At 46.7% G+C, this 13,478-nt stretch overlaps 1 protein-coding gene across 1 annotated transcript in view; it reads right to left on the bottom strand.

The window, feature by feature from the left end:
• Window positions 1-9,063: 9,063 nt before the first annotated feature.
• LOC125485760 (protein piccolo-like) overlaps window positions 9,064-13,478 on the bottom strand; it is a 31,865-nt gene continuing 27,450 nt past the window's right edge. Inside the window, exon 4 of the mRNA XM_048610188.1 lies at window positions 9,064-9,168. Coding sequence (XP_048466145.1) covers window positions 9,064-9,168 — 105 coding nt within the window. The remainder of the gene's footprint in view (window positions 9,169-13,478) is intronic.

The following is a 13,478-nucleotide window of genomic DNA, read 5'->3' as shown; positions in this document are numbered from 1 at the left end:
TCCAGTCCCTCTACACCTGCATTCCCCATGCAGATGGCCTCAAGGCCCTCCGCTTCTTCCTGTCCCGCAGGCCTGACCAGTCCCCCTCCACTGATACCCTCATCCGCTTAGCCGAACTCGTCCTCACACTCAACAACTTCTCTTTCAATTCCTCCCACTTCCTACAGACCAAGGGGGTAGCCATGGGTACCCGCATGGGCCCAAGCTACGCCTGCCTCTTTGTAGGTTACGTGGAACAATCCCTCTTCCGTACCTACACCGGCCCTAAACCCCACCTCTTCCTCCGTTACATTGATGACTGTATCGGTGCCGCCTCGTGCTCCCACGAGGAGCTCGAACAGTTCATACACTTCACTAACACCTTCCACCCCAACCTTAAGTTTACCTGGACCATCTCTAACACCTCTCTCCCCTTCCTGGACCTCTCTGTCTCCATATCGGGCAACCACCTAGAAACCGATATTCATTTCAAGCCCACCGACTCCCACAGCTACCTAGAATACTCCTCCTCCCACCCACCTTCCTGCAAAAATGCTATCCCCTATTCCCAATTCCTTCGCCTCCGCCGCATCTGCTCCCAGGATGAGGCATTCCACTCCCGTACATCTCAGCTGTCCTCGTTTTTCAAGGACCGTAACTTCCCCTCCTCGGTGGTCGAGAACGCCCTCAACCGTGTCTCCCACATCTCCCGCACCTCATCCCTCACACCCCGTCCACGCAATAAAAACCAAAAAAGAATCCCCCTCGTCCTCACGTACCACCCCACCAACCTCCGGATCCAACGCATCATCCTCCGACACTTCCGCCATCTGCAATCCGACCCCACCACCAAAGACATCTTTCCCTCCCCACCCTTATCTGCTTTCCGGAGGGACAACTCTCTCCGTGACTCCCTTGTCCGCTCCACACTCCCCTCCAGCTCCACCACACCCGGCACTTTTCCCTGCAACCGCAGGAAGTGCTACACCTGCCCCCATACCTCCTCCCTCACCCCCATCCCAGGCCCCAAGAAGACTTTCCACATCAAGCAGATGTTCACCTGCACATCTGCCAATGTGGTATACTGCATCCGCTGTACCCGGTGTGGCTTCCTTTACATCGGGGAAACCAAGCGGAGACTCGGGGACCGCTTTGCAGAACACCTACGCTCGGTTCGCAACAAACAACTGCACCTCCCAGTCGCGAACCATTTCAACTCCCCCTCCCATTCCTCAGACGACATGTCCATCCTGGGTCTCCTGCAGTGCCACAACGATGCCACCCGAAGGTTGCAGGAACAGCAACTCATATTCCGCTTGGGAACCCTGCAGCCCAATGGTATCAATGTGGATTTCACAAGTTTCAAAATCTCCCCTCCCCCCACCGCATCCCAAAACCAGTCCAGCTCGTCCCTGCCTCCCTAACCTGTTCTTCCTCCCACCTATCCCCTCCTCCCACCTCAAGCCGCACCTCCATCTCCTACCGACCAACCTCATCCCGCCCCCTTGACCTGTCCGTCCTCCCTGTACTGACCTATCCCCTTCCTAATTCCCTACCTACACTCACCTTTCCTGGCTCCATCCCCGCCTCTTCGACCTGTTTGTTTCCTCTCCACCTATCCTCTCCTCTATCCCTCTTCTATCCGCCTCCCACTCTCTCCCTATTTATTTCAAAACCCCCTTCCCCTCCCGCTTTTCTGATGAAGGGTCTAGGCCCGAAACGTCAGCCTCTCTGCTCCTATGATGCTGCTTGGCCTGCTGTGTTCATCCAGCCCTGCACCTTGTTGTCTCGGATTCTCCAGCATCTGCAGTTCCTACTATCTCAGACAGAACACATTGTTATCATATTGCTGTCACTAGACTCTGCCTAAACTGAAACCAGCAACAAAGAAAGATACTCCTCAAGGAGTGGTTTAAATGACATAGTCCCAAAGGATGAACACCCTGCCTGCAACATGCTACTGTCTAAAATTCTTCACACATGTATAGGTATCAGGTTGAGACAGTTTAGAATCTTAATAGCATTAAGAAAGGATATATGTTCTGTCCAGACCCCGTCAGCTCTTTGCAAAACAATTCCGCCAGGCACACTGAAAACAAATGCTGAAGATCACAGTGGGTCAGGCAGTATCCATTGAGAGAGAGCAAGCTAATGTTTCGAGTCTAGATGACTCTTCATCAGAGCTGAAGTGCAGTGTGGCGGGGACTGCATTTATGCGATAGTTGTTAGGGGGGGACAGGTTGGCAGTGGAGGAGTGCTGCAGAAGAAAAAATGTTGATTGTTCAGATTAAGTGATCAGATTGTGAGAATGGCAGAACTATGGTGTCTACCTGCCAGACTGGAAAGGACAGTCCCATTTGGAGGTGGGGGGGTGGGGGGGAGCAGGGGAGGAGAGAGGAGACATGGTGACAGAGGATGTAACAAGTAAAGCTAAAAGAAAGGGAAGAAATGGGACAAAAACAAAGTTGCTGGAGAAGCTCAGCAGGTCTGGCAGCATCGGTGATGGAGAAAACAGAGTTAATGTTTCGGGTCCAGTGACCCTTCCTCAGAACTGATGGTGGCTGGGAAAACGTCAGCTTATATGAAGAAATTAGGGAGGTGAGTGGGGTAGGGAGTAAACAATACGATAGAGCCCAAAGAGAGAGAAAGACAGTTGAACAGACAAAGGAGTTGTTAACGATCAGGCTGGGAGGGTGAATAGTTGTTAATGGGGACTGTTGGTGACTAACAACAGGGGGTGTGTAATGGTAACATGTGGTAATATGTGGTAACAAAGGGCTAGGACATGGGAGAGTTCAGGCCTTAAAATTATTGAACTCAATATTGAGTCCAGAGGGCTGTAGGGTCCCCAAGTGGAAAATGAGGTGTTGTTCCTCCAGCTTGGGTTGGGCTTCACTGAAACACTGCAGCAAGCCAGAGACAGAGATGTGGGCCAGGGAGCAGGGTGGTGCATTGAAGTGGCGGACAACAGGTAGTTCAGGGTCTTTTTTGTGAGCAGAACGTAGATGTTCTGCGTAGCGGTCACCAAGTCTATGCTTCGTTTCCCCAGTGTAGAGGAGACCACATTGTGAGCAGTGAATGCAGTAGACTGGATTCTGGGAAGTGCAGGTGAAGTGTTGCTTCACCTGGAAGGTATGTTTGGGCCCTTGGATACTGGGGAGGGAGGAGGTAAATGGGCAGGTGTTGCACCTTCGCCGGTTACAGGAGAAGGTGCCGTAGGACTGTGGGGAGATGTTGGGGGTGAAGGAAGTGTGGACCAGGGTGTCCCAGAGGGAACGGTCCCTGCGGAAGGCGGGCAAGGGAGGGGAGGGGAATATGTATCTGATGGTGGCATCCTGCTGGAGGTGGTGGAAATGGCGTCTGATGATCTTCTGGATGTGGATGCTGGTGGGGTGGTAGGCAAGGACAAGGGGAACCCTATCGCTGTTGCGAGTGAGAAGAGAGGGGGTGAGGGCAGAAGTGTGGGAGATGGGTCGGACCTGGTTGAGGGCCCTGTCGACAACGGAGCTGGGGAATCCTCAGTTGAGGAAGAAGGTGGACGTTTCGGAGGCTTCCTTGTCAAAGTTGTCCTCATCTGAACATATGCGACAGAGATGGAGGAACTGAGAGAATGGGATGGAGTCTTTACAGGAAGTGGGGTGTGAGGATGTATAGTCCAGGTAGCTGTGGGAGTCAGTGGGTTTGTAGTGGATATTAGTGGCCAGTCTGTTCCCAGAAATGGAAACAGAAATGTCGAGGAAGGGAAGGGAGGAGTCAGAGATAGACCAGGTGAAAGTGAGGGCAGGGTGGAAATTGGAGGCGAAATTGATGAAGTCTTCCAATTCTAGATGAGACAGGGAAGCAGCACCGATGATATCATCGATGTATCGGAGAAAGAGTTGTGGGTGGGGACCGGAATACGACTGGAACAAAGAATGTTCCACGTACCCCATGAAGAGACAGGCATAACTAGGGCCCATGCGAGTACCCATGGCAACCCCTCTTACCTGAAGAAAATGAGAGGAATTGAAAGAGAAGTTGTTGAGGGTGAGGACAACCGCTTTGCAGAATATCTACATTCTCCTCGCAAAAAAGACCCTGAACTACCTGTTGCCTGCCACTTCAATGCACCACTCTGCTCCCTGGCCAACATCTCTGTCTCTGGCTTGCTGCAGTGTTTCAGCGAAGCCCAATGCAAGCTGGAGGAACAACATCTCATTTTCCGCTTGGGGACCCTACAGCCCTCTGGACTCAATATTGAGTTCAATAATTTCTGGGCCTAAACTCTCCCATGTCCCAGCCCCCCACCCCACACACCAGGCCTTGTTACCACATAGCCCGCCATTACACACCCACTGTTGTTCGTCACTAACAGTCCCCATTAACAAATATTCACCCTCCCAGCCTGATCGTTAGCAACTCCTTTGTCTGCCAAACTGGCTTTCTCTCTCTCTGGTCTCTATCCTATCATTTACTCCCTACCCCACCCCCTCCCTATTTTCTGCACCTAAACTGACGTTTTCCCAGCCACCATCAGTTTTGAGGAAGGGTCACCGGACCCGAAACGTTAAGTCTGTTTTCTCCTTCACAGATGCTGCCAGACCTGCTGAGCTTTTCCAGCAACTTTATTTTTGTTCCTGATTTACAGCATCCGCAGTTCTTTTGGTTTTTATTGGGAAGAAATGAGAGCTGGTTCTCAATTTGAAGCTCTTAAAGTCAATATTAAGTCCAGAAGGCTGTAATGTGCCTAGTCTGAAGATGAGATGTTGTTCCTCCAGTTTGCACTGTGATTCACTGGAACACTGCAGCATGCCAAGACACACATTTGGGCATGTGAGAGGATGCTGTGTTAAATTGACCGGCTACAAGAAGGATCCACCAGACCCATCGTGACCCTGTGGAACTGCCTTTGCTGCTGACCCATAACCCTCCAAACCTTTCCTGTTCATGTAGTTATCCAAATACTTTTAAACTGTACCCACATCCATCACTTCCTCAGGAAGGTCATTCTATAAGCAAACCACCTTCTGTGTGAAAGAATTTGCTCCTCGTCTTTTTTAAATCTCTCTCCTCTCTCCTTAAAAAATGTGCTCACGAGTTTTGAAATCCCCCATCCTATGGAAAAGACAACTACAATAACTCCATCCTTATCTCTCAGTATTTTACAAACTTCTATCAGGTCACCTCTCAGCCTGCTATGCTCCAGAGGGAAAAAACATCCCAGCCTATCCAGCCTTTCTTTGTAACTCCAACCTTCCTAACCTGGCAACATCCATGGGAGGATGGTGGCCTAGTGGTATTATCGGTGGACTGTTAATTCAGGAACCTGGGTTCAAATTCTGCCACGGCAGATGGTGGAATTTGAATTCAAGAAATATGTGGAATTAAGAATCTAATGGTGACCGTGAATCGATTGTTGATTGTCAGGAAAAACTCATCTGGTTCACTAATGTCCTTTTAAGGAAGGAAACTGCCATCTTTACCTGGTCTGGGCTGCACTCCAGACCCACAGCAATGTGGTTGACTCTTAACTGCCCTCAAGGTAATAAACATTGCCTAGCCTGTGAATGAATAAAGAAAAAAAACTCTTCCGCATCCTTGCTGTTGTTCTGCTATTCTCACATTCCGATCACTTAACCTGAGCTATCAACATCTTTTCCTCCCCAGCATTCCACCACCCCACCCCCCAACTATAGCATAAATGCCGTCCGGTCCACACTTCACTTCAGCTCTGAAGATTCATTTAGATTCGAAATGTTAGCTGCTTATTCATTCCTATTTAAACGTCATGATTGTATCAGCCTCCAGTGAAATTCTGGGCAGCGTGTCCCAGATTTAAACAACTGATTATGTAGAATATATATTTCCTCATGTTGCTTTTGGGTTTTTTTTTAATTCTTTCATGGGATTTGTTTGTTGCTGGCTGGGCCAGTATTTATTGCCTGTCGCTAACTGCCCTGGAGGAGGTGCTGGTCAGCTCTTCTATAAATCATCCTAAATCTCTGTGCTCTGATTTTTTGCCATTCTGCCAATCAGAACAGTTTCTCTTTAACTACCCTCCACAGATACTTCACAAATTTGAATTCTTTTATTAAGTTTCTTCTCAACCTTCTCTTCTCTATTAAAAAACACAGCCTAGCTTCTCCAGTCCATCCCAGTCCCTAATTCTATGGAACTATTCGCATAGATCTTCTAATATTTGAGGCATAAATAGTGCTGCAATCCAACACACATTGCCACCAACCCACAGAAACATTAAATATAAGGACATGCACTATCAGTCCAGAGTTGCCCTGCATGTTTTCAGACATTTTCCATGGACGTGGCAGACAGGGGGAAATTGATGACCCACTTTTCCAGGCAGTCTTGGAGGTCCTGTTGGATGGGGAGGTGCAGGCATGGGATGTTCTCTTCCCCCAGGGCCAGCAGGGGAGGCCATGGCTCCAGACCCTTCCCAGCCTGGTCCAGGTCAGAGTCTATCAGTGAAAGGCTGGAAAAGCACAGCAGGATAGACAGTATCAGTGGAGCAGGAAAGTCAATGTTTTGGGTTGAAACCCTTCATCAGGGTCAGTGCAATCTCTGCTGCCTGGAGGAATGCCCAACCCTGTAGGAAGTAACTCCACCAGGGTAAGGGCCACCATCTTCCCTCTGATACCTCATCCTCACTCTCTCTCTGCTACTGCACCCACCTCCCACCATGCCTCATTCTCTACCACGCTTATTGTTGCCTGCAACACCTTCCCTCAATCACACTCACCAACCCCAGTCTCCCACCACACTAACCCTACATGCTCTCTGCACTACCACTCACTCACTCAAGACAGCTCCCCCACTACACCAACAGCCATGCCACTCACTTTCATCTCCATTAAGACCTGTCTCTGTCTCATTCCAGGAGGGAAACAACGCTGATTGGGCAGAAAGAGTCAAGGTTGCTGGTGGGCTGCTCACTATTCAGCTTTTACAAGGACAGGATCCTAACCTGACAGTGACTGACTGACCATGGCTGCCCTTACTGCATGGGGACTCATTCCGCAAAAGCAATAGCACTTGACTTGACTGTGGACCTGCAACCAACCATGGCATGTTACATGCCTTTGTGTTTGCATTGAACAACACAGCAAGACAGCAGTAATAGAACCTGGTTTCACTGGCCGAAGGGACAAAAAATAAAGGCCAGGCAGGAAAGCTGTGAGCATGTGGGTAGGTTCAGAATGAGTGCGCACCATGACAGTAAATGAGGAACCCAGAGATCCAACCTGGTGCAGTCTCTGAGCTAGGGGAGTGGTGGGGGTGGGGGTGGGTGTGGGGGTGGGGGGTGTCCTTGAGCGTACAGTATCCTTGCTGCAGCATTAGGGGGACGCAATAGCCTAGTGGTATTATCGTTGGACTGTTAATCCAGAGACCCAGACACTGATCTGGGGACTCAGGTTCAAATCCCACCATGACAGATGTGGAATTTGAATTCAATAAATATCTAGAATTAAAAATCTAATGATGATCATGAATCCATTATCAATTGTTGGGGAAAAACCTGTCTGGTTCACTAATGCCCTTTAGGGAAGGAAACTGCCATCCTTACCTGGCCTACACATGACTCCAGACCCACAGCAATGTGGATGACTCTGAACTGCACTCTGCTCATTCCAACCATGAGTGTGTAGATATGGGATTAGTTTAGTTTGGGAAACCTGGTCGGCACGGATGAGTTGGGCTGAAGGGTCTGTTTCCGTGCTGTATGTCTCTATAACCATGACTCTATGACTTGGAGACAAGACAAAGCCTTGGTAACTGATTGGTTGGCCTCTTCTTTCCATTTCAGTTAAATATTTTCAGATCATCCTGGTTGAATTATGGATTTTTTTGGGCTCTGAGCAATGTGGGCTATGGCACAATCAGGCAATGTCTTGCAAGGTCCATCTCAATGTCAAGATTGTCTTGCTCCATATTTTCTGTGGTCTTGCAAGATTCCCATTGGGCAGTGGCACAATGCTGGTTGACAGGGATTAATATGCATTAAATGTCCTTGTTCATGCCACAATCAACTCATTAATATTCAGCCACCCATTTTACCAAATTTATTAAACAACAAAGACATTCTGAACACTTGACAAGGAAATCAGAGCAGGTACCTGGCAAATACAGTTCTCTGTTTTCTCCAGAAAGACTTCATGTTGGATACCAGGCACCAACATCTCAGGTCACACTCCCTGAGCAACAGACATACTCACACCCTACGTCCTTGGACAACATGTACCAGCCTGTAAGTACCATCATGACACATCTCCAATCCATTTACACTTCTGCTCTTTAATGCTGCCCTCAGGGTGCCCCGGTAACTCCCACTGTAATTCATTCACGGGATGAGAACTTTGCTGACCAGGCAGCATTTATTGCCCATTCCTAATTGCAGGAGTTTGAGAAATGGTCATGCTGCAGAAAGATACCCATTTCCAACCTCAATGTCCACATTAACACATTGGGACTTGTACAGAAACCACAACCAACAATGGGTCTGCAGACAAACCAATCTGAGACTCTTTCTCTGAACTAGTCCCATGGCTTCCAGATTTTTTTCCATTTCTGATGCCCTGTTCAACCCCAGATATAGTTATCTGATCAATGCTGAGTTGTACGTACTTTCACTTCCACTGTAATAACCCCTGGGAATTTTCCTGGAATCCTTGAGGCTATTCCAATGAAAATAGCAGCCACTAAGGAATAGGCAATTCCACCAGTTTTCATTGGAGTTCAGGTCATATCCCAAAGGAAAACATTCACTCTGCCATTCACTGACTCTAACAGTCAGTATAAAGATAACATTAACTGAGGGAGCAGAAAAGGGAATACAATTATTATTAAGACAGAAAATTAATTTCAACCCAGCTGATCTCAACACCCATTTCAGATTACTGGAATGATCAACTTATTTAATACACTTTGAGCTGGATTTTCAATTGTTTCAGGGTTGGGTTTGGGATTGAACACAGACATGTGACTGTTGACCATCTCCATCCCAACCTTGAGCCATTTCCAAAGAGGGTAGGTTGGATCTGGTTCATCAGGGCAACAGCAAGCAATGGACAGATGACTAGCACCGAGTGCTCACCGTTGTCTCCGGAGGTTGGGGGTCAATTCTTCACAGTTGGTCCCCTGGGGAGGGGGCGGAGTGTGATGGGGAGTTGCTCCTTTAGGTGTGTGATACAGCCGCTGTAGAATTTTAATCAATAGAAAAAAAACTGACAAAACTACTTCCCTCACCCATCACCACGCTCAGGTTAGCAGGTGCCATCTCAATAGTGGGTGCTGCGATTATTGAGTGTCACAGGACCATCCACATGATGAGATCTCCCACATACCCAGCCTGGTGATGTGCCTTTCCCTGGCCTTCACTGATGGAGGTTGTAATGAGCAGGACAGCAGCATTGTGCAGTTTTGAGAGCCAGGACTTCCCACTTTTCAGATTCCAGACCCCAAATGAAAAGCTAACTTCAAGTATTTGTACGTCAGCCAATCAGAAGCATTGATATGCAGTTCTGATACGTAAAACACTCAGGATATCATCAACATAATTGTGCAGCGTTAAAACAGTAGATTTTCACTAATAGGAGTGAATTGGATAAAGCAGAGTGTGTCAAATTATGCTGTTTCCTGAATATAGTTAAAAATCTTCTTCCACCAGAGGTGCAAGGTAAATCCATTTCCTTAATGAAATGGTTCAAATACTGAAGGACCTCATTATTCTATTTGAGAGAGGCTTTTTATTTCTTCCCAATATCGACACTAATTATGTGATAAATGACCAATTAGAGAACAGGATTCAAAGTCAGGTGCCAGGGGTGAATCCTTTTACACCTCTCAGCTGCTCATCAAGTCTCCCAAGCTCCACAGATACATCAGAAATTTACACAGTTCTAAATGATTCATGGATTCAGTTCATCGGCTTTAAGTAATTTGGGATTCATAGTTTCTAGGGAATGATATGGAGAAAACAAGTAACTCTGAATTCATATGTAATATGTGAACACAGCTTTAGGTAGATTGATATTTGTTAGAAACTTTAACAGTCTTATACAACTGTATGCATTCTTCATGGAAGCTGCCATCAAACCAGCAAATGAGTTTGAGGACAATGGGTGATCAGTGCTGTCTTTGTCAATGAAGATCAAAGCCCAAACTTCACTTGAAGGCAAGAGAATATGGATTGGACCCCAGTGATGGGAAAACTTTCAGATTCTGACCCCACATTGTGTTAAAATTGGGCATGCAAAATAATTTTCATGAGAAAGATCACTAATTGGCCAGACATTTGAGATTGCTATCCATTTAGAGCCACTGGATGAGGGGATGAGGTGGGATTTATACTGAGCGGACCCGGTTTAATTAGAAAACACTGGGGACATTGTACCCAGGAGCATAAGCTGAGTCTTGAGCAAAGAAGCTTACAAATATAACCATGCTGTAGAGGAGGCAACACTGAAGACCACAGCATCTCCTTGCATTGTTCCTCTGGGAGTGATGAAAGAGGGCAGTATCTCTCTTGACTTTGCAGGACAAGGTACATACAGTGCAGGAAACAGCAGTCTCATTCAGGTGTGACAGTGGCCCAGCTCACTATTCATTCCTCCATGGAGAAGGGACCATTGCAATGGCGAGGGTGGCATGACATTAAGACAAAATGGATTTTGCTACAGGCTTGTTAAAGGGTGTCTAAGTTTCTAAATGGTGAGTTAGTTATCACTCCTCCCCAGGTGATGTGTTGCCAATGCATCAACTGGAACAACATAATTCAGCTTTGCACAAACATCTTTCGAGGGTTCCTATATGCACCTTCGGATTCACCCAGGGCCAGCAGGACCACTGGGAAGGTTCTGACAGTGGCTGCAGGAGGGGCATTGTCCATGCAGTATGCACCATCACATCATTCATGCACCACCCTGTCTACAGCAGACAGACTGGGTCCTCAACGTGGCTGAGGACCAGCTGCCCAAGGTGGAGTGCACCACCCGCGTGAAGACAAGGTGGTGATGGGCAACTGGAGAATCAAGGGCAGAGCAGCTGAGCTGGATCATGATACAGAGCTTCAGGATTCCCAGAAAAGGCGGGTATTTCTGGACTAACAACGCATTCCACACAGGGTTCACAGTCATAGGCAGAGAGTAGAGGAGTTCATTCAGCAAGTATGCTGCGCAATGCTGTAGGGTTTGAGACCTTGGGTTACTCCATTATGGGAGTGGCCAGACTCATGTGAGTGTGTGCAAGAGTACTGGGTGACATGGATAGGGTGTAGGATGTGTTCTGTAGCATTAAGCAGCCAGTGGCACAACAAGCACAACACTGGAGTATTTACCGAGCTGTCAGAATTTAGTAGAACCTTGCTTAATGACTAACAATGAATGGGAAATGACACCTTGTTCTTCCACATCAAGAAGCAGCAACATTCAGAAAGAGTAGGATTTTATCCACTTGAAATATCAAATGTACAATTGCTCAGGAAATATTCATTTTATCAGCTGGTTGCTGTTCTTCAATTTAAATGTCTCAAAAGTGAGTCACTGAAATAGCGTCAGTCAAACATTTTTGAAATGGTCAAGGTTAGGTATTCATTTACAAGCTGTTTTTTTCATTATTGGAAGCGTAGACAATAATTTTCATTCTTCCAGATTAATGCAGATTTTTTAAACCATCTTAAGTGTAATCCACTCCACAGTTCACAGTGAAAATGAATTCTAGAGACTGCCTGCAGAATCAATATCATTCCCTAGGAACTGATGCCAAAGGATAATTGAAATAATTGCTGTAACAAGTTTCCCATTGGTAGCAAAAATCAAATATATTTGAACTCCTGTGAGATCTCTGATGGAGAATGGGTATATATATTTCCATTCTCATCAATGCTATATTATTATCCTGTTATTGTTCTTCTTTTCTGTGATGATTTTAAATTTCGTGTTGCTCTCAATATTTAAATATGCATCTGTGGCCAACTACATATTTGCTGGATTCCTTCAAAGAAAAACCCACCTGCAGAAATTGATCTGGATTTCAAATGGGTTATCAACATATGGCAAAATACACAGCAAAATGCAGAGAGGTTGGATCAATAGAGTGCAGAAATCAAGATGAAACGGGAAAGAGAAGAACATTCTGGAGCTCAACAAAGATTGTGTTTGATCAAATAATGACTGAGCAACACCACATTCCCACAACTGGGGAAAATGGGAAGCCAAGTAAATGAACAAGAAAATCCCAAAAGACGGCATGTTCCTGAAGGAGATAACACAGTGTGGAGCTGGAGGTACACAGCAGGCCAGACAGCATCAGAAGAGCAGGAAAGTTGACGTTTCAGGTCGGGACCCTTCTTCAGAAATGGGGGATGGGGAAGGGAGCTCTGAAATAAATAGAGAGGAAGGGTGGAGCTGGGGAAGGTAGGTGGGATGGTGAGAGGTGAGTGCAGGTAGGGAATGGTGGGGATTGGTCAGTGGAATGGGGGGGGGGGCGGATAGGTGGGAGAGAAGACGGACAGGTTGTGTCAGGTCAAGGAGGCAGGGATGAGAGGGAGAGTTGGTCATGGGATGAAACAATCTCTCCCAGAGCATGCAGACACAGTGAAACCACTGCAAGGAGAAGTTGTAAATACTACAGAAGCATCTGTTTAAGAAAGTTATAGGATTTGGGGAAGGCAAAGGGAATACTTTGTATGTTATGTCATCAGATTATATTTGGTTAAGTCACAAATTGGTGTTTTCTTGTGAGATTTTAGTCAATCTATATTTCATTCAATCTAGATAGTTTTGAATAATTGCAAAGGACATTGTCCTTGATCTTCCTTCTATGAACAACTTCATCAAGAAACCAAACAGAGTGAATGCTCCAGGATGCAGGAGAGTAATCCTGAGCCCCAGGTGAGTTCTCTGGGAACATGGGTTTGAATCCCACCCCAACAAGCAGTGAAACTGGAATTCGATAAAATCTGGAATGAAAAGCTGATCTAATGGTGGCTATGTAACCATTGTCAACTGTTATAAAACCTCATCTGGTTCATTAATGTCCTTTAGGGAAGGAAATCTGCCCTCCTTACCTAGTCTGACCTACATGTGACTCCAGACCCACTGCAATGCGAGTGACCCTTAACCACAGTCTGAAATGACCAAGCAAGCCTCTTAGATCAAGGAGCATTTAGGAATGGGCATCAAATGCTGGCCTTGCCAGTGATGCCTACATTCCGTGAAATAATGAAAGAACATTAAGGAGTGAACATAGAACATAGAACATTACAGCGCAGTACAGGCCCTTCGGCCCTCGATGTTGTGCCGACCTGTGAAACCAATCTGAAGCCCATCTAACCTAAACTATTCCATTATCATCCATATGTTTATCCAATGACCATTTAAATGCCCTTAAAGTTGGCGAGTCTACTACTTTTGCAGGCAGGGCATTCCACGCCCTTACTACTCTCTGAGTAAAGAACCGACCTCTGACATCTGTCCTATATCTATCACCCCTCAATTTAAAGCTAT

The sequence above is a fragment of the Rhincodon typus genome, chromosome 22 (assembly GCF_021869965.1).
Source record: "Rhincodon typus isolate 14 chromosome 22, sRhiTyp1.1, whole genome shotgun sequence".
NCBI lineage: Eukaryota > Metazoa > Chordata > Chondrichthyes > Orectolobiformes > Rhincodontidae > Rhincodon > Rhincodon typus.
The sequence above is the reverse complement of the archived record's forward strand: the minus strand, read 5'-3'. Positions and strand labels throughout refer to the sequence as shown.